This window comes from Rhinopithecus bieti, unplaced genomic scaffold (genome assembly GCF_001698545.2).
Source record: "Rhinopithecus bieti isolate Rb0 unplaced genomic scaffold, ASM169854v2 scaffold_77291, whole genome shotgun sequence".
NCBI lineage: Eukaryota > Metazoa > Chordata > Mammalia > Primates > Cercopithecidae > Rhinopithecus > Rhinopithecus bieti.
The window spans coordinates 553,587-580,152 of record NW_016829743.1 but is presented as its reverse complement, the minus strand read 5'-3'; the positions used below and the strand labels follow the sequence as shown (position 1 = coordinate 580,152).

Sequence of the window (26,566 nt, the reverse complement as noted above, 5' to 3'; positions counted from 1 at the left end):
TTAATATTTGTTTATAATCAATCTGGGCCAGGTTGTTACTATTTCTAATTTTAACTTTTCTTTAGTAAATTATAAAAATATCATTTCCTGTAACAAATTCAGACAATTCAAAAGTATGATCTTCCAAACAAGAATGCTGAGTTCCTTAAAGGCAGGGTTCTTGCCCAGCATGCTCAACACTATACCCTTACCACCTAATACAGTGCCTGACACTAGGTAAGTGCTCAGCAAGCATTATGCATGGAAATAAGAATAACATGAAAAGTTAAAGTATTCCAATACCTTCGCCTCTATCTATTCAATCAGCTACATATAAATACACATGTACACAGTGGAGTTTCACATAAAAATTAGATCATACCATAAACACTATTCTTTAACTGACTTTTTCCCCCTTATAGAGTTCAGTGTTTTAAACTTTCATATTTCTAGCTTCAAAATGTCTTGACTCCTTCAATGGCCTAAGTCAAGCTCCAAAACTGTAAATCCTTAAAGACTTATAGGGGTTTTAGACCAATACTCTGACCATTTGCTGGGCTCCCCGTCTTATTCTTTGTAAATGAAGATTATACTAATGCTACATTTATCTGGATATAGCAAGCAATATGATAGTCCACAGACATACTTTTCTAGATAATCCCCCTTTTTATGAAAAAATGTTCAAGTTTATTAGTCATCAGAGAAATTAAATTAATTAAAACCACTGAATGGCTGGGTGTGGTGGCTCACACCTGTAATCCCAGCACTTTGGGAGGCTGAGGCGGGAAGATCACCCAAGGTTGGAGGTTGAGAACAGCCTGACCAACATGGAGAAACCCCATCTCTACTAAAAATACAAAATTAGCCGGGTGTGGTGGCGCATGCCTGTTATTCAAGCTACTCAGGAGCCTGAGGCAGGAGAATCACTTGAACCCGGGAGGTGGAGGTTGCGGTGAGCCAAGATCACGCCATTGCACTCCAGCCTGGGCAACAGCGCAGACTCGGTCACAAAAAACAAACAAACAAAAAAACAAACAAAAAAAACCCCACCGAATGATAGCACTATACACCTACCAGCTAGTAAAGAATTCCTTTGTTTTAATAACAGCTTTATTGAGATACAGTTCAAATACCATACAATTTATTCATCTAAAGTATAAAATTCAATGGTTTTTAGTATATCCACCATTGTGCAACCATCAATTTTAGGACATTTTTATTCACTCCCCTAAGACATTCATACCCATTGGCCGTCACTCCTCATTTCCTCCCAACCCCTCCAACCCTAGACAATCACTAGTCTACTTTGTGTTTCAATAGATTTACCTATTCTGGACATTTCATAAGTGGAAGATTATTTCTTTTCCAAAGTATTAGTCATTTTGGGAAAACTTTTTTCTTAATTAACACCCAGTTTTTCCTTTTTAAACAGATTATAAGAATCCCAAGTTAACCATTCTTGATACTCAATGTTCATCACTATAAACAACAAATACAAAAATATCATAATGAGGTGATATCCTTATGGGCTTCTGAGATCTATCAGGTGATTTGAGTTTTGATTGCCCCAGGATGTGGTGCCTAAAAACTAGAAAACAGAAATAAATGTCCTTCCTATAATTCCAATAGCTCTTTTCTCTGTAGGCAGCTGTCATTCATTACTCCTGTCACCTGAGTTCTGTGGTATAATCACAATATATAACTTCTTGAAGTTGCTTATGAAAAAGACTTTACCTTTTTATCAAGTAAATTTCACTGGTTTGGTTTGATAGATAGACTTAATGAAAACAACTAAAGGAAGTAAATAAAGGAAATTTTGATTTATTTTTATAAATATAGGTTGCTAGTCTCTGGCTCTAACTTTCGCTATTATGAATCAATCGTCTTCAAAGAATTGCCTATATTCTGTCTGCTTCCTCATTTTATACTAAGGCCTTCCAAATTAAGCACTTTAAAGGTTATTGCTCAGTCTTGATCTTATTCTAAACGCTTTCTCCTTCCCAAAATTCTCTTCTTCCTTGGCATGCAAGAGGCTTCTTCTCCCTCTTGGTTCATCTTGAACCCCTCAAATCACTGTTTCCCATACTAACTCTACTTCCTCTCTCTCCCTTAAATGATGGTCTGTCTTCTTATTCAACATACTCCTTGAGCAATATCTTCTACTGCTTCTCCTTTGGCTCCTTCCTTCATGATGACAAATCACAAATATATTTCTAGCACAGACACCTCAACTAGACTGTCTCTTAGCTCCCTCAAAATTATCAGAGACAAGATGGAATTCATTACCCATTCTCTTCCACTCCAGAAAACTATCTCCTCCTGATTTTCCCTTCCTAGTTAATGACACCCCCTTTACCCAGTGACCTAAACTAGAAGCCTGAAAATCATTTCATTTATTTCTCCTTATTGCCCCTTATTTCTCCTTATTGGCCATCTCATTTATTTCTCCTTATTGACCATCATCTAACGGACATACTGATTCATTTCCTTAAATTCTCACATCCATCTCCTTCTCTCCATTTCAAATGCTACTACCTAAGCTCAGGTTTCCTGACTGGTATCTTTGTCTCCAGTTCTGCCCAAATCATCCAATCTTTTCTTTAATTACCACCAAGTAATCATTTTAAAAACATATAAATCTGATATCACTCCTGTATTTAAGTTCCTTAAATTGCTCCTTGTTATCTGCATGATAACATCTAAACTCCTGAGTGCTGCAAACAGGTACTCCATGATCTGGCTCCTCTCATCTTCTGCCCCTTCTCTCAACATTTCTTCAGGTTTTCTCCATACAAAACTAGTAAGAGTTGCCCTGTATCTAGCTGTATCACGCCTTTTGTCTTTGCACCTGTACTGCTCTTTCCTATTTCACTGTGAATAGCTATTACATCACTCACCAAACTATACATGCTATTACTTGGATATATGTTTATCTCCTCTATTAGAATAAAAACTCCTTGAAAACAGAAGCCATTTCTTATTTTTGAATTCCCAAAAAAGAAAACAGTGTCTGGTATACAGTAAGCATTCAATAAATGTTTGCTGGGTAAGTTCTCCAGATAATGTTGTCAGAAGCCTGAGCTCTGTATGAATGAACTTCCCTGTCTTTCAGTCCCTTTCACGATTCCCAAACCTTCCCACATCCTCTGTCCTTTATTCTCAGTCATGACAGACCCTCTGTACCTTAATCTTATAGTCATCTCCTCCAGAGACGAACAGTGGCTGCTGCTTATGGAAGTCAATGCCTCGCACTGGACCTGGTGGAGAAGGCAGGCAATGTATGTTAGAGAGAGCTATCCTTTCTAATATCTAAGGTAATTCCTATTCAGGATTTTTCCGTTTTATCACTTCCACATTCTTTAATCATAGAGGAATCCATGTCAAACAAGGCTTTAAATACCCCAGGATATGATAAATACTTATACTCCTTTAACTTCCTCCTAGAAATATCTCACCATCGTGTTCATCAAACTTGTCAATGAGAGTGCACATCCGATAGTCCCATAACTGGATGACCCCATTATGTAAACTAGTCAGGATCCAAGGTCTTTTGGGGTGAAAGCTGAGCCCTGAAAAAAATAGAAAATGATACAATGAGCTAACTAAGCCCCATGATGTCACCTTCTGTCAATTCTGATAAGAAAAAGAAACAGCAAGGTTAATCTTAGGCTCATTTATTCATTCGACACGCTTGATGATTTTTTACTGGATGCCAGACATCATGAATTTTATGTTTGGTACTAGATGTTTGTTATATTCCTTTAAATATTGTTGGGCTTTGCTCTAGGATGCAATTAAGTTACTTGGAATCAGTTGATCCTTTCAAGGCTTGCTTTTAGGTTCTATTACAGGGGAGCTACAGCAGCCTTCATTCTAGGCTTAATCTGGAACCATTATTAAAGCAATAGCCATCTGAGGTCTCTATTTGAAGCCCTATAATATTAGGAAGTCTTTCCATTCTGGCCAGTAGGAACACAAACTAGTCTCAGCCCTGTGTGAGCTCTGGGGACTGCTCTGCCTTCTCCTTTCCAGTGGTTCTTTTTCAGGTTTTGAATAGTTTTCTTAGATGCAGATCAGTACTCAAAGACCCAAGAGGACATCCTGCAGATCTCTAGTGCTCTCTCTCTGCAGCCCCCTCTTCTCCGGTATTTTGCCCTGCAAAATCTAGCATCTTTGCTTCCCCACACTCTAAACTTTTGTCTCCTCAGAAAGAACAAGGGATTCCCTTCTTCACTGAAGCCTGAAAACTCTCTAGGCAGCAATCTATGACAATCATAGGACTCATCTTGTTTATTTCCCTTCTCTCAAGAATCATTTTCCTGCACTGAGTGTCACCCAACGTCTCTGAGCAACGTATGAACCTTTGTTTCATACATTTTGTTTGTTATTCTATCAAGACTGGAAATGGAAGTCCCCAGAGGTAACAACTACTAACAGTTTGGAGTGTACCCTTTCAGATTTTTAATGCAGTTACACATAGACATAGGCCTTAGTATTTTATGAAAGTGGGGATCACATTATGATGTTGTTCTGCAAACTTTTACATTATTCTAACAGGCATTTAACTTTGTCCCCCAATTTTTGGCTATCAGAAGAGCCTACTGAAGATACTTCTACACATAATCTAGCCTATTTGCATTATTACTGCTCTAGGCTAAAGACCTGTGAGATTGCTCAGGAATAGAATATGTGCACTTAACATTTTAGTACATATGTTTAAATGTAAAAACACTGTATCAATATACAGTCTCATGAAGTTTATGGAGGTGCCCATTTTGCACCCAGGATGTTATCAGCTATTTGTTGTTTTGTTTTATAAATCTAAGACCCTTTCCCCAAGAAAGTAACTTCCCTTTTTTTTTTTTTTTTTGCATTTCTTTCATTACTAGCGAGGTGGAACTATTTTAATTATTTATTGAACATTTACAATTTTCTTCTAAATTGTCTATTTTCCATTAGGTTCTCTTTTTTTTTTTCCATTATGATATATAAGTACACTCAACAATGGATGTTTGCCCTCAATTATTACAACATCTTTGTTTTTCCTTCTCTACTGCCCAGCAAGAAATTAGGAGCAGAAAATAAAACTGAAAGATTATGAAGACCCATTTCACCTATACAGGTCTCAGAAATTCTTAATGGTACCCACCTTTTAAGGTCAAGTTTCCCAAGAGACTTAGAAACAGCTCAGAATATATTCACACATTGATAGCAGCCTCCACTTTTTGCACTACTGAGTCTACACCAGGCGCTGTAATAAATACATTCCATACTTTCTCATTTTAATTCTTTCTATAAACGACTATTTTACAGATGAGGAAATAGAGACTTAGAGACCTTAAGTAAGTCACCCAAGTCATACAGCTTGTTAGTGGATGTCTCAGGATTCCAAAGCAAGCCCATCTGACTTCAAAGACCAACCACTTCAAAGACTAACCACTTTGTTACGCTGCATCTTACTACATACTCTAGATACTATTTTTCCAGGTCTCTGGAGACCTTACTTCTCTCTGCCTTTCACATTTTAACATTCTGAGGCTAATATTGCGATCTCAGTATTTGCCCTCCACCCCCAACGACCCACACTCGAGCTCTAGAGTCGCCATACTTAGCAAATAAAAATACGAGATGCCCAGATATATTTGAACTTCTGGTAAGCAAGGACAGACTAAAAAAACTATTCATTGTTTACCTGAAATTCAAATTTAACTGGGTGTCCTTCATTTTATCTGGCAACCCTATCAAGTTCAGACTTTATTGGGGTTATAAGCCTCAAAGTACTATTTCCGGGTAGTGAATAAAGCCGAATGGAGGTAGCGATGTTGAGGTGCTGCAGCCAAGGCCTCCATGAGTGAGGTAGCCACTACACGTCTCCAAAAAAGCTACTGACTCGGGTGCGAGTAACAGAGATCGAGACTCAAGCCCCAGGGCCACTCCATATAACAGTCAAAAAGCCAACAGGTCACAGGGACTTTGGAGCAGAACAATACAAGTCGGGAGCACAGCAAAGAGGGAAAGGGAAAAGAAAGAATAGGGAAGGGGTCTAAGGAATCCCCTGCAGTGTGGGAGCCACTTTATAGGTAAATCGAAGCCCAAGGACACACCAAAGAAGAGGGGACTGGAGAACCGCTAGCCAGGCCTAACTTCTCTCCCACCCTCCGTCTTCCTCTGGGTCCGTCTGGTGGGCCCACTTCGGCCAGCTCGTCTACCCATTTTCTCTTCCCCGGTGTCTGCGCCGCTCTTAACATCCAACCTCCATGTTTCCCTTTTTTTTCTCCACTACCTTTGACCCGCGCGCTCTTGGTCTCGAATTTGGTTAGCATCTCTCAGGTCTCCGACTCCGATGTTTTAATCCGAGCCCCGACACACCCTGCTGCCCTTCGGACGCCTCCACGTCAGCTACCCTCTGCCTCGGTTTCCGGAAGCTCCTGGAAACACGAACTTCCGGTCTGTTGGGCTCCGGGCCACAGAGATGGTGTCAGTGGTAGCCTAGAGAGGCCGCTACCCGGCAGGAGCCGAACGGGGGCTTCCGCTCAGCAGAGGCAAGATGGCCACGGCAGGGGGTGGCTCTGGGGCTGACCCGGGAAGTCGGGGTCTCCTTCGTCTTCTGTCTTTCTGCGTCCTACTAGCAGGTGAGGCCTCCCCACCCGTGAGCTCCGTTCTCTAAGGGGAACTCTCCGGATCGGCCCAGCCGCGAGCGCCACTGTCTCCCTTCTGGTTCCTGCTGCCCCTCTGTCCCCGCACCCTGTAAATCCTCTTTCTCTTTCGTTCCCACGACAGAAGTTCCCCCTTTGCCTGGACCTAAAGGTCCCTTCTCCCCCGCAGCATGTCGTGTCGCTTCACTCCCTTCTCTAGGCCTCTTCCTGGACTTTGAACCCGACCCTCTCCCACTTTGTCCAGATGCCTCGTTTTTCCCACAACCTTAGCCACCCACCCCACAGTCGAAAGGAACAGGTGTGAAAGTTAGCTTTCTTCCCCGCGTTTAGACTTTTTGAGACGAAAGCAATCTTGTTCTGTGGGTACTGTGCGGCGCTTAAAAGGTAGATTTCTGATTTCTTCCTCTATTGGTTACACCCAAAGTCTGTGTCCCTCTGCCTTGCCTCAGGTTTTGTTTTTGTTTTTTTTAATCAGTAAAGCAAGAGTAAGATAGGATATGGGTACTCTTAACTGTCAAGACCGTGAAGCAACGATTCAAGGAACTTTTGGCATTTATAATGTACTTGACTGTTTGCTTATACGCGTTTATTTACTGATACATGGCTTTTTAGTTGGTCACGCCCTAAAATGCAAATGTCTGTATATAACTATGACTGTGCCTTTCCCCAGTTCACATTGTTTTTAAAGATCCTCAAAGGAGAAACTACAGCTGCCCCACACTGTGGGCACACAAATGACCTACTGATGTTAAATTAACTGACCGGTGTATGTCATAAGGTTTCTCTCAATTCTGTTCACACTTTTGGAAAAATGTCTCAGAAAGTTTTCTTAGCCCAGCACCTTTGTATTAACTGATTAGTAATATACATACAGGATATACAAGCAGAAGTGTGATCACCTGTGCAACCAGAATCTGGCAAATCTAAGGTCAAACACCTTTCCTTTGACCAAGTTTTCTCTCTTTTAGTGTCACTGTCAATAGCGCTACATGGACTTTTAAATAACCCTTTGAGGCACATAGCTGAGTGCCATGTAGAGCGTGTATCTGTTACAATAATGTGCGCAAGAAGTAAGAATAATGGACTTTAATCTCATTTTAGAAAGTATGATATTGAATGATTTACCCAAGCCATACGTCAGGTTAATGACATGATAGAAGTTAATACCTGTGTCTCTCAATTTTTTCTAACACTTTTTATCTTCCGATCAGGTTTGTGCAGGGGAAACTCAGTGGAGAGGAAGATATATATCCCCTTAAATAAAACAGCTCCCTGTGTTCGCCTGCTCAACGCCACTCATCAGATTGGCTGCCAGTGTGAGTTGAGACTGGGATTCATGTTTATAGACATTGGTATTTGTCTGTGCCCTAGATAGTAAGTAACATTCATGTCCTGCTTAGGAGTTCTGACACTCATACTGGACTGAGAGTAGGCAGTTGTAGAGAACGGTCTGTCAAGCTAGGCAAGATAATTAATAAGAACTGACATTTAGTAAATGCTGCATACCAAGCTTTTACATGTGCATCTCATATAACCCCACGACAACCCCATAAAATAGGTCTTACTATTGTTGTCACTTTATAAATGATGAAACTAAAACTTAAAGAAATTGAGTAACTTTCCCAAGATCATACTGGTAATAAGTGATGACGCCAGGATCTAGTGGCTCAAGCACTAAACTGAGACTCTTATTTTTTTTTTTGAGACAAGAGTTTCACTCTTGTCCCCCAGGCTGGAGTGCAGTGACACCATCTTGGCTCACTGTGACCTCTGCCTTCCGGATTCAAGTGATTCTCCTGCCTCAGCCTCTTGAGTAGCTGGGATTACATATACCTGCCACCATGCCCAGCTAATTTTTGTATTTTTAGTAGAGGCAGGGTTTCACCATGTTGGTCAGGCTGTTCTCAACTCCTGACCTCAAGTGATCCACCTGCCTTGGCCTCCCAAAATGCTGGGATGACAGGCGTGAACCACCGTGCCCAGCCGAGCCAGGACTCTTAACCACCCTATTACACTTTTTTTAAGGAGAAAAAAGTCTCATGTTCTATGGTGTACAGTCATCACTTGCACTCTGAACTTTTTGGAACCAAAATGGTCTTCTTAAAGGCAATGAACTATTTAAAGAGAAAGCATTGAAAATGCCATATAGACTGGGTGCGGTGGCTCATGCCTGTAATCCCAGCACTTTGGGAGGCCAAGGCGGGTGGATCACTTGAGGTCAGGAGTTTGAGACCAGCCTGCCCAGCATGGTGAAACCCCCCATCTCTACTAAAAATACAGAAATTAGCCGGCTGCTGTGGCGTGCCTATAGTCGCAGCTTCTCGGGAGGTGGAGGAAGGAGAATCACTTGAGCCCAGGAGGTGGAGGTTGCAGTGAGCAGAGATTGTGCCACAGTACACCAGCGTAGGTGACAGAGTGAGACACTGTCTCAAAAAAAAAAAAAAGAAAGAAAGAAAATGCCAAATAATTGCAGGAGGAATTAGTGAAGCATTCTATTTATCCTTTTTTAAAACTTTGTTTTTCCTTAAATTCAACTGACATTGAGGCCACTTATTTTATGCTTTGTGTGTTCCAAAAGAAGGTGCTACAATACTGTGGCTTTAAAACTGTTAAAACCATAGGGCAGGAAAAGTAGTAATCTAAAGGCTAACCTGCTGTCTTCAGATTTTATTTCCTGTGGACAATAGCTGTGTCAGAAAGTAGTTTTGCAGATAAGCAGGAAACTTGGGGTCTGATATTGACTTTCTCATCATCAAATTGATCACCTCTGAATTTCAGTTTACCCCTGGAATAATGGTTGGAATACTTGCATAAAGCTGAAAGTCAAATATCTCTTAATAGATGGTTATTGATGATGCTAGGTAAAGAGAGTGATCTCAGAAGTGCTGTATAATTTCCTGAAGCCTTCTTCAAATTTGGTAAGAGAAAACTGGGACACTGAGAAGTGAAGGACTTGTTCATGGAAGCAGTTACTACTTTTTTAGCCATCTTTCCATGAGCTATAGTATCTGTTAATTGTCCCGTGTCCCTGCTATACAGAGCACTGGGAGTAGGTTGACTGGTTCCAATCAGCCCCAAATAAAGTTTTTGTTGTACTTAGTTTCTTTTTTTTTTTTTTTTTTTTTTTTTTTTTTGAGATGGAGTCTCGCCCTCTCGCCTGGGCTGGAGTACAGTGGCACGATCTCAGCTCACTGCAATCTCCGCCTCACAGGTTAAAGTGATTCTCCTGTCTCAGCTTCCTGAATAGCTGGGATTACAGGTGTGTTCCACCATGCCCGGATAATTTTTTGTATCTTTAGTAGAGGCAGGGCTTCACCCTGTTGGCCAGGCTGGTCTTGAACTCCTGACCTCGTGATCTGCCCGCCTTGGCCTCCCAAAATGCTGGGATTACAGGCATGAACAACCGTCCCAGCCCTCTGGACTTAGTTTCTGAACTGATTTGTAGGTAGAAGAGAGCTAGGTCCAGGGTGGGCTGAGATCAGACTGCTGGTCTTGCTGGAACCTCATGATAAAGTACTGAAGGCCAGGACCCCATCTTCTTGTAACTGGGCTCTAAGAAAACTCCTTTGGGAATGAGTCATTCTGCTCTATGTTCTTAAAACAGCTCTGTGGGAAGCAAAGCCTCTGGAGGTAAAGCCAAGTGCCAGTACAGAGAAACAAGAGGGGGCAAGCGGGACTCTGGCCACTTCCTCATTGTTTCCTTTTCAATGTACTTATTTCTGAGTCTTACTTTGTCATATCTGTCTTTTTCTGAGCAGGCTGCGTCCTTTTTAATTAGTGTAGCTAACATGATAAAACTAAGGAGAAAAAGTGATACCCAGGTTTGATTTCTCATTATAATGCTCTGCTTCTCTTGGACGCTTTAAAGTTCTGAAAGGGGGCTATAAATAGGTTTCTTTTCCCTCCCTCCCTCCTTCTATCCTTTCTTCCTTCTTTCATCTATCCCCACAGTATGAGATGAATAGAGGTAGAAAACCTCCTCATTGAAGGCCCAAAGAAAATAAGCACGTTACTTAAGACTACTCCATTGCTAGTTGGAATCCAGATTAGAATCCAAGTTTTTTTCAGTCCAGTTATCATAGTTTGTCTTCTTCCTGTCCTCCCTGGAGTTGAAGTTTTGGGGTGGTTGTGTGTGTGTGTGTGTGTGTGTGTGTGTGTGTGAGTCGGAGTCACACTATGTCACCCAGGCTGGAGTGCTGTGGGACAATCTCAGCTCACTGCAGCCTCCACCTCCCAGGTTCAAGCGATTCCCCTGCCTCAGCCTCCTGAGTAGCTAGCATTACAGGTATGCGCCATCACACCTGGCTAATTTTTGTATTTTTAGTAGAGATGGGGTCTCGCCATGTTGGCAGGCTGGTCTCGAACTCCTGACCTCAAGTGATCCAACCACTTCGGCCTCCCAAAGTACTGGGATTACAGGCATGAGCCACTGCACCTGGCCGAAGTTATATATGTTTTAGTTGCCACACTATCTGTTCCTTTTCCCATGTTTTAAATGCTATGGCAAGGGCCAGGCATGGTGACTCACTCCTGTAATCCCAGCACTTTGGGGGGCCGAGGCAGCCATTTAAAACTCTAAAGTGATTCTGATACACAGCCAGGGCTGAGAACTACTGGTCTTAAATAATTTATGAATAACACATCCAATTTTCTGTGGGGGGAAGACTCACAGGGAGACCCTAGGATATCTCTACACACATCACTAGGGACTTAAGGAGTATTACCTAATGTGTTGAATTATGTAGAATTCAAAGTATTCTGGACTCTGGGTCATCCATCCTCTAATACAGTGCTTCCCAATTTTTATCATGTCATGAGACACATAGAAAAATGTTATTTGTATGGCATCCTGGCACATAGAGAAATGGGTGATATTTTCAGGGCATCCTGGGGTAAATGATAAGTAGACTCCTGGCTGGAGATGACTTTGGAAAGAAACCCTAGGTTTCCTGGAATGAGGAGAACCAATGAGAGCACATCTCTGATCCATTCAAGGCTTATCAATTAGGAAACTGTTTTAGAAACCTCAGAGTTCTTGATTAACCTCATCTAAAACTGGCCAGAAGCAAGTAAAGTCATTCCCAAAAAGGGCAAAAGGAATGATGATCCAGGAAGGCTCCTGAGGCCAAGGGCATCTATGCATGTGTTTTCACAAAGGAAGATTCAAAGCTAAAACCCTGAGCTAGAGATTTAGTGGCATTTCCTGGAGAAAATATAGGTTTGAAAACTTTGTTGTCTATTGTTGTAGAATCTTATGTATATGGCTAAATAAGGTTGGGGTCAGAGGGCAAGAAAATGGAGTTCACAGAACCTTTCTGGCATATAATGAGTCCTCTTGTGCTCTTTTATATTCCATTCCCTCCTGATAAACTTCAGATGAAGCTGGGGCAACAGCTTTTCAGTTCAAATCTAGAGGTGCCTGTATTCACCCAAATATGTTGTGACATCTTTAGGGATAAAAGATACACAGAATCAGTGAGACAGAGTCAGAATTATCAACTGTGGGAGCTTTAATTTAACTCATTCTGTCCTGGCAGCTTCAATTAGTGGAGACACAGGGGTTATCCACGTAGTAGAGAGAGAAGAGGACCTACAGTGGGTATTGACTGATGGCCCCAACCCCCCTTACATGGTTCTGCTGGAGAGCAAGCTTTTTACCAGGTAAGAATAGATATATCTGCTGGGAAAACATCCATAGAGGGAAAGTTTCAGTGAACAGTCCTCCCACTTATTAGTGAAAACTTCCCTTGGCTGCCCTGGTCTGGTCAGGGGAGAAGGCAGGGTGGTCCTCAGAAGGAAAGGTGTACCATCAAAAGAAATGATCTTGAGCTCAGGGCCAAATTTCACCCATCTTGTCCCTGACTAACCCTGGGTACCCCTCCCCTTCCTTCCTGGGGTGCTGACTCACTAGAGCTCTACTTTTTAGAGCAGATCATAGTCCAGACTCAGAAGTTAGAGACTGAAAGGGAAGAAATAAGTCAACAGTATGATTCCCCTCGTTCCCCATTTGTTTCCATCCTGGAGGGCAGGATGTCAGGCTGTCCAATACCTTCCTGTGTTCCTTCATGGAATTCCTTTCCTATTCCAGGGATTTAATGGAGAAGCTGAAAGGGAGAACCAGCCGAATTGCTGGTCTTGCAGTGTCCTTGACCAAGCCCAATCCTGCCTCAGGATTCTCTCCTAGTGTGCAGTGCCCAAATGATGGGTTTGGTAAGTGTCCCAAAGGATCAGGAGAGCCTACTGTCACCTAAGGCTCATTGTTGCTTCAGTCTTATGTCTTTGTGAGGGATGTATGTGTGTTTGTGTCTGTGTGTAGTGTCAGTAACTAACTCCCAAACAGGAGGTAGTGTTTATTTGTCCTTGCTGCTCATCCCTTCCCTTTCCTGCTTCCCCTTCCTTTGCCTTCCCTGGCATCATCTCTTTTTGTCACATGTTCACATCCCTAATCTTATAGCCTAAGACTCCCTGATACCATTATCTTTCCATTTTAGTGTGAATGGTGATAGACATCATGCCTGCTTCTTTGAGTCACCACCTGCTTTTGAACTCTTAGTTCCAACTGTAAGATTCTTCCTCCCTCACCGGGTTCCTAAGTACTTGGTCCCAGTAACCAGTCCCCCTATTCCCCATCCTTCTCTTCAGGTGTTTACTCCAACTCCTATGGGCCAGAGTTTGCTCACTGCAGAGAAATACAGTGGAACTCGCTGGGCAATGGTTTGGCTTATGAAGACTTTAGTTTTCCCATCTTTCTTCTTGAAGATGAAAATGAAACCAAGGTCATCAAGCAGGTAATGACTCTGCCAGCTCCTAGCAGTTCCAATTAGAAAGAAGATTATTTTTCTAGCCAGGTGTGGTGGTGTGTGCATGTAGTCCCAGCCACCCAGGTGGCTGAGACAGGAGGATCACTTGAGCCAGGAGGCAGAGGTTTCAGTAAGCTGAAATGGCACCATTGCACTCCAGCCTGGGTGACGGAGCAGGCTGTCTCTATCTCAAAAAAAAAAAAAAGAAAGAAAGAAAGAGGATTATTTTATAGACTCTCCTATTTGGAGGGTGGCTCATTCTACTAGTACACCTGCTGAAAGATGGTTGCTTCAAAAAAAACCAAGACGTTTATTTTTCTCACATTCTCTCCCTACATTTTGCTCCTGCTCCTTTAATGCTCACAGCATTAAAGCCTTTTAGACTAGAAGAAAATATAAAGAATATCTGAAAGAATAATATGAAACAAGGTACACAGCCCACGTGAAGAACCACTAGTATCGTAAAAAAAAGCATTGGACTAGAGATTGAGAGATTCAATTTGGTAATTTCTGGGCTTCTTTTTAGCTCTACTGTGCCTTAATTCTGGCCTAGTATTTCCATTTGACTCATAGAGTAGTTAAGAGATTTGTCCAAAGTTGCATGGTGAGTTGATCTCCTAGCTGTGTCATGTCTGATTTTCTGTCTCTAGTTTGGTGCTCTTTGTATCAGATCACACTGAGTCTTTTCAGTGGCTGAAACTTTCAACTGGGCCTGGCCATCTGGAATGGGATAATTTCATCTCCAGCTAAACCATTGAGTCTGCAACCCTTTGTACCTCTTGATGAGTTTTTCTCTTTGACCTTATAGATCCTATGGTTGTACCAGATAACTATTGCTCAGGGACAGATGTCTCTGAAAAGGGTGTGGTTTCATCCCAAAAGGATGGAACTGGGCCCTCCTCCTTCTGGGACGTAGGGGAGGGCCTCCACCAACTAGCTGTCTCAGTGGGGTCCATCTCCCCTTTCAGTGCTATCAAGATCACAACCTGAGTCAGAATGGCTCAGCACCAACTTTCCCACTGTGTGCCATGCAGCTCTTCTCACACATGCACGCTGTCATCAGCACTGCCACCTGCATGCGGCGCAGCTCCATCCAAAGCACCTTCAGCATCAACCCAGGTAGGACAGATCCAAACCATGAGGGTAATGGAATAAGGGGCAGAGGGAGAGTGGAACCAGGCCGGGGAATGTTAGAGAGACTATAATAGGGAAGGACTAGACACCATGAAGGTGCTCTGCATGGGAGAACTAGAAACAATTCTGAAAAATTGAGGCAGCTTGTTCCTAAAGCGGATGGTGGCAGAGAAGCCAAGCCGGGACTATTGGAAGTAGAGAAAATGACTTAGAGTCCGTGGGGCACTGGTCAGAAGTTTTCCAGTGTTGCCTTTATAGCTGCGGTCTCCTTCAGCCTTGTTGATCTCTCATTGCTTTCATCCTGCTTAGAAATCGTCTGTGACCCCCTGTCTGATTACAATGTGTGGAGCATGCTAAAGCCTATAAATACAACTGGGACATTAAAGCCTGACGACAGGGTTGTGGTTGCTGCCACCCGGGTGAGTGTTGGCTTCTGATCAGGATGGGCAGGGCTGGCACAAAAAGAGCTGGTAGGCCCCTCTCTAGCATATCAGATTTCAAAGTTGCTAAATTGGGAAGCCTCAAATGGGGAGGAATCTGGGCTGTGGGACTCCTGGGTTGTCTCCGTTGCCGCAGGACAGGTATATTCTCTTGACTGGAGCAAGAAAGGAGGTTTGGGGCCAGTTTTAAAGTATATATCCCCTGACTTTTCTTTTGTTGTACCTAGCTGGATAGTCGTTCCTTTTTCTGGAATGTGGCCCCAGGGGCTGAAAGTGCGGTGGCTTCCTTTGTCACCCAGCTGGCTGCTGCTGAAGCTTTGCAAAAGGCTCCCGATGTGACCACCCTGCCCCACAATGTCATGTTTGTCTTCTTCCAAGGGGTAAGGGCTCTTTGCTGGGGTGCAATGGCAGGAAAGAAAGAGGATAGTAAAGATGAGAGTGGCTACTGGTTGGAGAAGACCTCAGCACTTGACCTAAGTTGTTAACTAGCATAGAGCTTCTGGATGTGTCTACATGTGTCTCCCCTTTAGATTCCTCCATTTTAGGAAGCTTAGAGTCCTTCTTTTTAGGAAGCTTTTACACCCTGAATTGGTATGTAACCAGCCCCTTTTTTCCCCCACTGATAAGATATATTGGAGGTGGCCTTTTACTTTTACTCTCTGGACTCCTTTACTGCTATCTCCATCCAGGAGCCCTGAGGCTCCTGACTCTCATCACTAGGACCACAGCCCTAAACTAAGGGAACAGCATCTGTGGCTGAGTCACTGGAGGTGGGGGACAGTTAAGAAGCAGACACATTATAGCTGATGTTCATCTTAGGCCTTTACTGAGGCTACTTTCCCCATTTCTGGGCTTGAGAAATCTTGTAATACATAAATATGAGGGATAGTCACAGCTGGGATGTGGGGCCAAGAGAAGCACAAAGTCGCATGACTGTAAGCTGACTAGCAGTTGAGGTGACCTGAGACAGTCGTCTTGCTTACAGCTTTGATGATCTGGCTTTCCTCAAAGCTCTCCTAACCCTTTGGAATCTCTGTTCCCCCTCCCACCTACCTCCATCTCTCAGGAAACTTTTGACTACATTGGCAGCTCGAGGATGGTCTATGATATGGAGAAGGGCAAGTTTCCTGTGCAGTTAGAGAATGTGGACTCATTTGTGGAGCTGGGACAGGTATGTGGCATGTCCCCCAGCCCCTTCCTTTTTAATTAAAACTTCCTCCTTTGTTGTTCTGTGCTCTCAACTGCAGGAACCACCACCTTTTCCCTTGACTTCTGTCGCCTAAGTATGGCCCAGAACAGGAGACTGATTCTAAGTGTTGTTTCTTCATCCTCCCCCCAGGTGGCCTTAAGAACCTCACTAGAGCTTTGGATGCACACAGATCCTGTGTCTCAGAAAAATGATTCTGTACGGAACCAGGTAACCTGAGCATCTCCCCTCATTTCCTGTTCCTACAGCTCAGAATCCAGACCCCAACCCCTGCCCTGTTTCCACCAACCCCCAGGGCCTGTGAGACAGGGTAAGAGACAGGATTGGATTGGGTGTTGGCCAAAGGATGAACACCACAGCTGTTGTTGCTGCTGGGAAGAATCAGGAGCTCAGTGGCATTCCATTGGTTCCCTGGACTGGGTAGTTCTCTGATCATTTGTTGCCTAGCAGACTACCACTGCCCATTAAGAATAGGTGAGTGACTAGCTCTCTTCTTGCCTTGCTGCCCCATGGATCCAATTGTCAAGGCTGCTCTGCCCAACTCCTGGCTGTGTTACACTCCCTATCCGACTTGTCCTCCACTTTCCTCACTGCTTGTTCAAAACCTTCCCTTCCCTCTAGGTCCACCTTTAGGTCTGCTTTTTTCCAGGTGGTCCTCTTTCTGTAATTCCAGCCTTCAGCATCATCCCTGCTGTGGAATTCTGTAGCATTTAAAGAATTGGTTATCTGTTTGGCATTCAGCACGCAGTTTTCTATTATTATTTGCTCCCTGCAATTCTGCACAATAAGTAATAAGTGAAGCATCCACTGAGGATAAAGCAGAGTCTTGAAGACGGTAGAATTTCCTTATAAATATGAAAAAAAAAAAGGTCTCTTCTTTATGCCCCAATTTTCTCATTCTAAAAAGAATGGTGGAAGCTACAGGAAATCCAGAGAGCCTTGGTCCCAAAAGGCTTGAGGGATAAAGGTCTACTAGAGATAGGGTAGCTCCCCAAGCAGGGGACTTGAAGTATAGAGCATTTCAGGCCTAAAAGAGACCTCCTGCTTCCCATCCCCCAGCCCCCCATCAGTTAATCTCCCTCGTTCCGCCCAGGTGGAGGATCTCCTGGCCACATTGGAGAAGAGTGGTGCTGGCGTCCCTGCTGTCATCCTCAGGAGGCCAAATCAGTCCCAGCCTCTCCCACCATCTTCCCTGCAGCGATTTCTTCGAGCTCGAAACATCTCTGGCGTTGTTCTGGCTGACCACTCTGGTGCCTTCCATAACAAGTAAGAATCACTTGGCCCTGCACCCTCTTCATTCTTGAAAAAAGTCTATTCTGCAGTCTGGGAGGAAGGTTATTACCCTCCACTTTCCCACACTACCCCCTCCAAAACCTCCGGTCCATCTGTATTCTTTGCTCAGTGGCCTTTTCACATCTGACCTGAAACCCTTATTTGTTTGACGGTCTAGTCATCTTAGAAAATCATCCTCACCCTTAGCCCTTTCCTGTCACAATCCTCGGTTATGGTTCCACTGCTCCCAAGCTCTCCAGGGTCCTGAGTTCCTCAGGGCTGCCAGCAGAGGGCATCATCTCAAACAAGCATGGGAAGGATGGTGGGGGCCCTTTGACTAGAGGACAAAAAGCAATCCTTCTCTGGAACTCACCCAGAGGTGCCAGAAACAGTATTCATACTCTGTGAAATGTACCATGTTCTTGACATGTGGTAGGTGTCCATAGTTCAGTGTGAGGGTAAAAGTGCCTCCTATAGCTGATGGAGCTCCAGAGATAGTAAGGCCCTGTTAGTCACCTCTTTCTTGGTCCGGGTTACCCTTAAACTGCTCCTAACTTGAGGCCTCGGATAATGGGGACTTCTTACTCAGGCTGGATTGCCAAGCTTCCCTGGGGCCAAATGAGTTTCGAAGTGAAAATGCTTGAGCTCTGTTTCTGACCCCAGCCAAGTAGCACCTTCTCACTCATTTAGGGGAGTGACAGTCCTAGCACTTAGGGTCAGCTGTCTTCTCTAAAGCAACCCTTTTTTTTTTTTTTTTTTTTTTTTTTTATTGAGACGGAGTCTCACTGTGTCGCCCAGGCTGGAGTGCAGTGGCCGGATCTCAGCTCACTGCAAGCTCCGCCTCCCGGGTTTACGCCATTCTCCTGCCTCAGCCTCCCGAGTAGCTGGGACTACAGGTGCCCGCCACCTCGCCCGGCTAGTTTTTTGTATTTTTTTAGTAGAGACGGGGTTTCACCGGGTTAGCCAGGATGGTCTCGATCTCCTGACCTCGTGATCCGCCCATCTCGGCCTCCCAAAGTGCTGGGATTACAGGCTTGAGCCACCACATGCCTCTAAAGCTGTCCTTTAGAGCTTTAAAGTGGTACAAGGCCTCTAAAGCTATCCTTGTACCACTCTGGGGCAAGTGAGGATTCATCATTTGAACACATTTTGGATTTGATTATGTGGCTGACTTGACTTGTGTAAACAGGGATTTACTGATGGTAAAGACTGTGGAGTTCAGCCCCTCTTTTAAGGTCTATCTCCTTGGGGCTCCATAAGGATCATCTTGGTGCTTTTATCAGTGCATTCTTACATCTCTATGAGCAGACCTGATCCTAAGACGTGCTAATCACCTCTTGCTCCCAGCCACCGTAAATATAAATGTTCATTGGAACAGTTACACAGTTGATCTCATGGTATATGGCAGAGTTCTCTGAAAATCATCTTAGCCGTCCCCCATATCTCCAGCCCAAATGATACAGAAAAGACTCTCCTGTGTTTAAAGATCTGAGCTCATTCACCTTTTCTACCTTGTCTGTCAGGAAAATCTTTAATTTTCTGTAACTACCTCACCCTCACTCCTACTTCCCTGTTCTCCACACCTTTTTCAGTATGGGATCCTGATTTTCTCTTACCCCTTTTTTCTGGATGCTGAAAATGAGATACTGAGTTCCTGCATAAGGGGGCATTTCAGGGAGGAAAGGGGCAGAGCCCTGGCTAAATGTAGCCAAGGCTCATGCTGGCTTTCCTGTCAGATATTACCAGAGTATTTACGACACTGCTGAGAACATTAATGTGAGCTATCCCGAATGGCTGAGCCCTGAAGAGGACCTGAACTTTGTAACAGACACTGCCAAGGTAGCATTGAGTCAGGCTGGGTGGGAGCCTGGGGCACAAGTGAAGAGCTAGCATTTGAGGATAGGAGAGGTGGGCCATTCAGCCCCCTCCTCACCTACCACAGGCCCTGGCAGATGTGGCCACGGTGCTGGGACGTGCTCTGTATGAGCTTGCAGGAGGAACCAACTTCAGCGACACAGTTCAGGCTGATCCCCAAACGGTAAGAAGATGGGCCCTAGCTCCTTCTTTCTGTTTACACAGCAAGCTGTCCCTATCCTCCCTTGCCCTAGTGTCCCAAACTTTGGAATTCCATGTTACTGTTGATGCCGGTGAGAATGCCTGATGCCCCAGAGAGCTCTTAGGTGGGCCTCATCTGCATCTTATGAGCCAGCCACTGTCTCCCAACTCCAGTGTATCTGGCCAGTCTGGTTCCTGCCCCGTGACTGGGTCTCCACTGAATTCTTTCCCTGGGCTCCCTTCAAGTCACAGGGTTTTCTCTCCTCACTGTTCCAATCCTAGGTTACCCGCCTGCTCTATGGGTTTCTGATTAAAGCCAACAACTCATGGTTCCAGTCTATCCTCAGGCAGGACCTAAGGTCCTACTTGGGTAAGCATCTGGTGTGGGAATGGGACCCTTAGCTGAGGAAAGGGATAGAGAAAAAGTCATTTTGGTTTAACCTTTATTATTTTTTTCTTTTTCCACTCTGTTTTTCTTACCCCTTGTTTTCCTTTCTTCTCATATTTGATGGATCCTTTCCCCTTGCCCTCCTTTCTCTGGCTGCTGCCAATCTTGGGCTTTTCCTGTTTCACCCACCATCCACCCACCAAATCTTCCCTTCCCTTTGGTCTGCAATCAGGTGACGGGCCTCTTCAACATTACATCGCTGTCTCCAGCCCCACCAACACCACTTACGTTGTACAGTATGCCTTAGCAAATTTGACTGGCACAGTGGTCAACCTCACCCGAGAGCAGTGCCAGGATCCAAGTAAAGTACCAAGTGAAAACAAGGATGTGAGTGGTGGTGGGTGTCGGAAGTGCCCTGGGATCCCTTTCCCTTGGGAATGTTGGAGGTTCTTCTAGACCCAGTTAGACCCAGGGGTTGGGATGGAGAGGTGAAGAGATGCAGTCCTTAGCAATTGGGTGTTGAAGAACCTGGGTGAAAATGGACCACCTAAAGGATAAAGGGACAGCAACCAGTTAGCTCAATTGGTTAGAGCATGGCACTGATAGAGGGTAGAGGGAACGAGTGAGAAGAGGATCACCCTAGCCATGTGTTGTGGCCCATCTTCTGTGCAGCTATATGAGTACTCGTGGGTCCAGGGCCCTTTGAATTCCAATGAGACGGACCGACTCCCCCGGTGTGTGCGTTCCACTGCACGATTAGCCAGGGCCTTGTCTCCTGCCTTCGAACTGAGTCAGTGGAGCTCTACTGAATACTCTACATGGACTGAGAGCCGCTGGAAAGATATCCGTGCCCGGATATTTCTCATCGCCAGCAAAGAGCTTGAGGTGAGATAGGGCAGGAGGGGAGGTGGCAGGGATCTGTTTGACTTCTTTCTGCTTTCTTGTGTCACATAGCCCCTTCCATCTCCCATTTGCCCCACATCTGTAGCAAAAGCTTACTGCAAATCTGTCCCTGGTCAGCCAGCGTGTTCTCTTAGGAGGCCTCTTTCTTTCTTTCTTTTTTTTTTTTTGAGATGGAATTTCACTTTTTGCCCAAGCTGGAGTGCAATGGCACGATCTCGGCTCACTGCAACCTCCGTCCCCCAGATTCAAGTGATTCTCCTGCTTCAGCCTCCCAAGTAGCTGGGATTACAGATGTGTGCCACCATGCCCGGCTAATTTTTTTAAATTTTTAGTAGAGATGGTTTTCACCATGTTGGTCAGGCTGGTCTTGAACTCCTGACCTCAGGTGATCCGCCCGCGTTGGCCTCCCAAAGTGCTGGGATTACAGGCATGAGCCACTGCGCCCAGCCAGGAGGCCTTTCTTCACAGATAGTTTGAGTAGGTGTTCATTCTGGAGAGCCCCTGTGGATCCCAGAACTCCTTCACAGTTTCCACCTCCCATCTGGCATTCCCCATCTGGCACAGCTGGGATGAGTCAGTCTAATGTACTGAGCTCCTGTCACAAGTCAGTAATGTAAGTGCCGCAAGAGAACCAAAGCCATGGGCCCTCCTTTCAAAATGCCTAAAATACGAGACGGAAGCAAGAACAGAGATACTTCACTTCTCTTTTCAAATGGTGAGACAAAGTCTGTAGGCTGGGGAGATGTTGCCCACGGTTGTTCCATACTTGGTGCTTAGAGCCAGCATCCGAATTCCCATGGCTCCAAACCCCAAACAATTATCCAAAAAACGGCACTAAGTTCTGAGAATGCCTTTCTCCTTTCCTGCCCTCCCTCTCCCTGCAGTTTATCACCCTGATAGTGGGATTCGGCATCCTCATCTTCTCCCTCATCGTCACGTACTGCATCAATGCCAAAGCTGATGTCCTTTTCATTGCTCCCCGGGAGCCAGGAGCTGTGTCATACTGAGGAGGACCCCAGCTTTTCCTACCAGCTCAGCAGTTCACTTCCTAGAGCATCTGTCCCACTGGGACACAACCACTAATTTGTCACTGGAACCTCCCTGGGCCTATCTCAGACTGGGATTAACATAAAAGACTGGAACTATCCAAAAGAGACAGGGAGAGATAAGTAAGTTGCCTCCCTTCCTCCACTCCACTTACCCATCTCCCCTTCCCCATTTCCTCCTCCTTCTCTACTCATGCCAGATTTTGGGAATACAAATAGAAGCTTCTTGCTCCTGTTTAACTCCCTAGTTACCCACCCTAATTTGCCCTTCAGTATCCTTCTACTTTTTCCGTCCTGCCCTGTACCTCTCTCTGCTCCTCACCCCCACCCCTGTACCCAGTTACCTTCCTGACTGGGAAGGACATAAAAGGTTGAATGTCAGAGTCAAACTACATTGAACCCCTGAGGAGGACAGGGGCATCTTTGGGCTGAGCCTACTGTATCCTTCCCACCGTCTCTTCTCCAGACGCTCAGACAGCACATTAGGGTGGGCGTGCTGCGGGTGGGTATCCCACCTCCAGTCCACAGTGCTCAGTTGTACTTTTTATTAAGCTGTAATATCTATTTTGTTTTGTCTTTTCCTTTATTCTTTTTGTAAATATATATATAATGAGTTTCATTAAAATAGATTATCCCACATTACTTGTACTGCTACAGTTATTCTTCCCAGGCCACTTTGTTCAGCGAGCCTGGACTGGAAGTCATGAAGTTGTTATCTTTTATGCTATCGTCTTGGGCTCCAGAGGACCCAAGGGGTAAGGCTTTGTCAAAAACAGTTGAAGTCCTTTCAAATTGCAGAGCCCTGGTTCTCCTCTTATAAGAACAATGTTAACATAGTTTCTTCTCACTTTGTAATGAACAAGCATGTCTTTATTCACTCTGAGACACTGGCTGGGGTACAGAGATGAAGAGAATATAACCCTAACCCTTGAGTAGCTCACAGTTGGGATGAGAGAAGGGACAGACATTCTCACAGCTGCATGTAATCCAGTGTAATAAAAGGAATAATCGCAGTATATCCCAAGTGCTCTGGTAGCACATAGAGGAATTCAGGACCATGTCGGGGGTGACATTCAAGTGATGATTTAAAGCGTTCACCGGGTGTGGAAGCACAGAATCAAGAAAAGGCGTGAGTCACGTTTGGGAGATGATAAGTTCAGTGTGTCTGAGCCATAAGGATCAGCAGGAGGCGAGACTAGGCTGAATCCCGAAGTTCTTGGCTGGCATGCTAAGGAGTTTGGGTTTCTGTTAATGGTGGGCCTTTTGTAGGCCAAAACAAGTTTGAACTATTTTAGAAAAAGACCCTGACCTCTCTAGAGATGCTCAAATTCCCTAGGTCTTCACAGAGGCAAAATTCTGGAGTATAGCAGCCCTGCTAAATGATCGTGGGCGACGGCTGAGTCAGCCAAGGGGGAAAGAGAACCTGCAGGAGTAGAAGCTTAAACCCAGCCTTCACTCCACTGCTGGCCAGGAGGCTGCCTCTGACACGTGCCTGAATGCCAGCAGCAACGGAAAGGGACTGGCTGGCAGTATTCACAGGGTTTCAAGCACTCCTCTTAGTTCCCTGATTGGACTATTTACCTTTTCAAATCCTGCTGAGAAGAGGTGATTTTTCTCCAGGTTTCTCTCCAAGTTCCCCTGGGGGGAAGGGAGACATGTTTGGAGTTCCGAGAGATGAAATATACCCTGCTACTTCTCCCCCACCCCAACCCTCCCAGTTTGAGCTGGAGAGGCTGTGTGGTGCTGGCGGGAGTCGAGCACAGCTGCCACCATCGACTGGGCCGGGCTCCACACCTCCCTTGGCCAACAGGTCTCCCAGCGGACAGAGCAGTAAACTCCCTCATCCTGCTGGCAGCTTCAGGAAGCAGAGAAGTGGCTGGGAACCAATGAGGGGGCTGAACAGGGAAACAGGGTTGGGTGGAATGGTGATCAAGGGTAAGTAAGAAGTTTCGAGATGTAGGACTGTCACTACTTCAATCTCTGCCTAGGGAAGCATCCTGAACACAAACTTGTCTGCTGCCTTCCATGCTGCCTTACCTTCCACCTCCTAAAAAACCAGCTTAGCTTTTTCCATGGCTCATGGAGAGGCCAGGCCCCATAGAAGGAGCACAGCCATCCAGATGACCCACTGGTCTCTCAAACACCCCCTTTCTGAGACCATGGTTCTGACTTCTTACCAGTTACCTCCTATGCCCTGAAGACCATGTGTGACTGGCTAGAAGCATCTAATGGGCCATGTACTTCTCAGTTCCTTAGCCTCCGCCTCTCCCTCGATCTTGGCCTTGCCTACCCATGCCTTCTGAAATGTTTCATTTTCCAGCCCCTTTCCTTTCCCCAAGGGTTTTCCTCCCTATCTACTCCTGCCTATTGCTAGCTGACACTGTACCTTCTCTTCCTCCCAACCCATGCCAATACTGGAATAACTGACCACTCCTGCCCCAAGACCAAGCCTGCCTCTGCCTATTGTGATATCTCGTCTCTCAAGACAAAGGCTTTCCTACTCACTGGTGTTTCTTGCCCAGCTTATCTGGGTAAAGGGATTTTTTATTTTTTTCTTTTTCACCTCTGGGTCACTGCTCTCAAAGGTACATCCTGCGATGAGATACTGTTTACCCAGAGTGTGGTGGTCTGTACTCTGTGTCACTATTATTCAGTAGGACTTTTGTTTCTTCAAGCGATCTTAGAAATCATTTGCATAGTCTAACTCAGTTGATTGAAGAGGGAAACAGCCCAGAGGAGTGATGTGGCTTGCCCAAGGTCACACAGCAAATTAGAGACAGAACTAGGATTAGAACCTTCTGTACATCTGCATGGGCAGCCACAGCAGTAATAAGCATTTATTGAGCATGGCTCTGGGTAGGGCATTCTGCCCAGCGTGGACAAAGGGGAAGAGATAGAGCACCTTCCCTTGGAGATTTGGGACCCAGAGTCTAGATGGCAGACGAGACATAAGATAAATAACAGGCAAGGCAGCATAGTCCCCATGCAAAATCAGTGCTGTAAACAAGTTCTACAGAGAAGTTCAGAGGATGAAGGGTTTGCTTCAGCCAGGCGAGGCCAGTATGGAGGAACGTCGTGGGAAAAGCTCAGGACCAGGATTCGGCCACTAATGCTCTTTGTGGCCTTGGAAAGGGCATTTCCTCCTTCTGTAAAATGTAGTTAGACAAGGGACTGCTCCCAGGTCCCTCCAGCTCTCTCAGTCTTGTTCTTTGAAGAGAGCCAGAGTTGAAGCCTCTTCCTTCTCCCTTCATCTGAAAACTCGGAGCAGGGAACGTTTGAGAGGTTGATCAATTCCTGAACTCTCAAAGGTAGCAGGAGAATCAACTCTAGGGAGGAAGGCCTGAGGGGCACTATTGCCGTATAACCCAGGGACAGCAGGAATATGGGGAAACTGTGGCATAACACCAGAGAAAAGACCCTGTCACCCAGCATCCCATTCCCAAAAAAAGTTTGGCAGGAATTGAAGTTAAACTGGGGAAGCAGGGACCCCTGGAAGGTTGGGGTCCCAGTGGGCCTCAGATTGGATTTTTATTCCTTCCTAAATTCAAACTCCAAAGCTAGAGGAGCTCTCCCACTCCTATTATGGAAAAGGGCAGCTGTTGCCCCTGTCCCCAGTCGGGGAAACTTGGAGCAGGAGTGGAGGGGTCATCTCAGGAGGCCTAAGGAGAAGTCATTAGTCTGAGATGATGCAATTGTTGAGTAAATGTTACAGCCTCTGGCTCAGGCTGGTTGGATGCTCACAGGCTGGGGGCTAGGACCCCTAGAGTCCCCACTATCTCCCTCAACTCACAACTGAGGAGTTAGATAAACTGAGGGAAGAAAGAAAAAAAATGAGAGGGTTATCCAGAAAAGGAAAGCTAGTGAAAGGAAACTAAGGAACTAGGGGGTTCCTGGAAGGACTGAAGGCGGAAAGGGAGGCTGAAAGCTGTACTGAGAGGGATGGGAGCCTGAGGGGAGAAAGGCCAGGCGGGCGTGGCCAGGAGGGGAGTAAGCCCAGAGCTGGTGGTGACAGATGGGTGGACACAAAGAAGAGAGCTTCAGGGAAGACAGATGGATGGGGGAGGGAAGAGAAGAGGTTGGGGGGATTTGGGGGGAGCCCAGTAGTTGGAGGCCATAATGAGATTGGAGATGGGCTATGAGCTGAGGAGAGGTGAGTGGAGAGGAAAGAAGAAAGGGGAGGCCGCCTTAGGAGACAAAGGCAATACAGCCTAGAGGGCCAGGGATGAGAGGGCTCGGTTGGGCGCTGAGAAGGGGGGCTTCCAGCCGGGCTGGCAGCAGAGAGAGTGACAGATTGTGTAGTGAGCCAGAGTGGAGACCCGCTGTCACCTTCCAGAGGCACAGAGAGGTGGAGATAGAGAAAGACAGACTGACAGAGACCATGTGGAAAAACACAAGGAGAGAAGCTAAGATGAAAGACATCCAAGACAGGCTGTCCCTTCCCAGAAACAACAGCTCCTGCCCAGGAGGAGCAAGCTCTGCCTGTCTTGCTCCTGTGACCCAAAACACTGCCACTGTTATACAAAATAACACCCTAGCCATAGGCCACTCCCGGGAAGGGTCAGGCAGTGTGGCACAGCGAGGGTTAATGTCGTCTGCTCTCCCTGCCAGCCGCTTGCCTGGTTGGGTCCCCAGGGCTCCCCACATATGTCACCCCCTCCTGCCAAACCCACTGCTTCCCAGCCCCGC

The 26,566-nt window shown here is 45.5% G+C and overlaps 2 protein-coding genes across 3 annotated transcripts in view; one reads left to right on the top strand and one right to left on the bottom strand.

Annotated features, from left to right (window-relative positions):
* Window positions 1–6,690, bottom strand: part of COPA (coat protein complex I subunit alpha) — a 53,979-nt gene extending 47,289 nt beyond the window's left edge. For both annotated transcript variants that reach the window (XM_017864852.1, XM_017864853.1), the window contains exons 1-3: window positions 6,263–6,690; window positions 3,435–3,548; window positions 3,163–3,236 (exon numbers count right to left, since the gene is read on the bottom strand). In XM_017864852.1, the coding sequence (XP_017720341.1) occupies window positions 3,163–3,236; window positions 3,435–3,548; window positions 6,263–6,302 (228 nt within the window). In that variant the 5' untranslated portion in view covers window positions 6,303–6,690. The remainder of the gene's footprint in view (window positions 1–3,162; window positions 3,237–3,434; window positions 3,549–6,262) is intronic.
* Window positions 6,391–22,519, top strand: NCSTN (nicastrin). The gene is made up of 17 exons (XM_017864854.1): window positions 6,391–6,611; window positions 7,847–7,951; window positions 12,173–12,296; window positions 12,724–12,845; window positions 13,278–13,423; window positions 14,404–14,554; window positions 14,879–14,988; window positions 15,237–15,389; window positions 16,076–16,180; window positions 16,349–16,426; window positions 17,310–17,482; window positions 19,225–19,327; window positions 19,431–19,526; window positions 19,826–19,913; window positions 20,164–20,318; window positions 20,604–20,816; window positions 21,719–22,519. Exons 1-17 carry the CDS (start codon window positions 6,527–6,529, stop codon window positions 21,839–21,841), a joined length of 2,130 nt encoding a protein of 709 aa, XP_017720343.1. The 5' UTR covers window positions 6,391–6,526; the 3' UTR covers window positions 21,842–22,519.
* Window positions 22,520–26,566: the final 4,047 nt, after the last annotated feature.

What these genes read in the sequence shown, in the direction of transcription:
- NCSTN (XM_017864854.1), top strand. Translation starts at nt 6,527, where the DNA reads ATGGCCACGGCAGGGGGTGGCTCTGGGGCTGACCCGGGAAGTCGGGGT. An exon ending in TTTCTGCGTCCTACTAGCAG is followed by an intron (nt 6,612 to 7,846) that starts GTGAGGCCTCCC and finishes TCTTCCGATCAG; the next exon opens with GTTTGTGCAGGGGAAACTCA. An exon ending in TGTTTGTCTTCTTCCAAGGG is followed by an intron (nt 15,390 to 16,075) that starts GTAAGGGCTCTT and finishes TCCATCTCTCAG; the next exon opens with GAAACTTTTGACTACATTGG.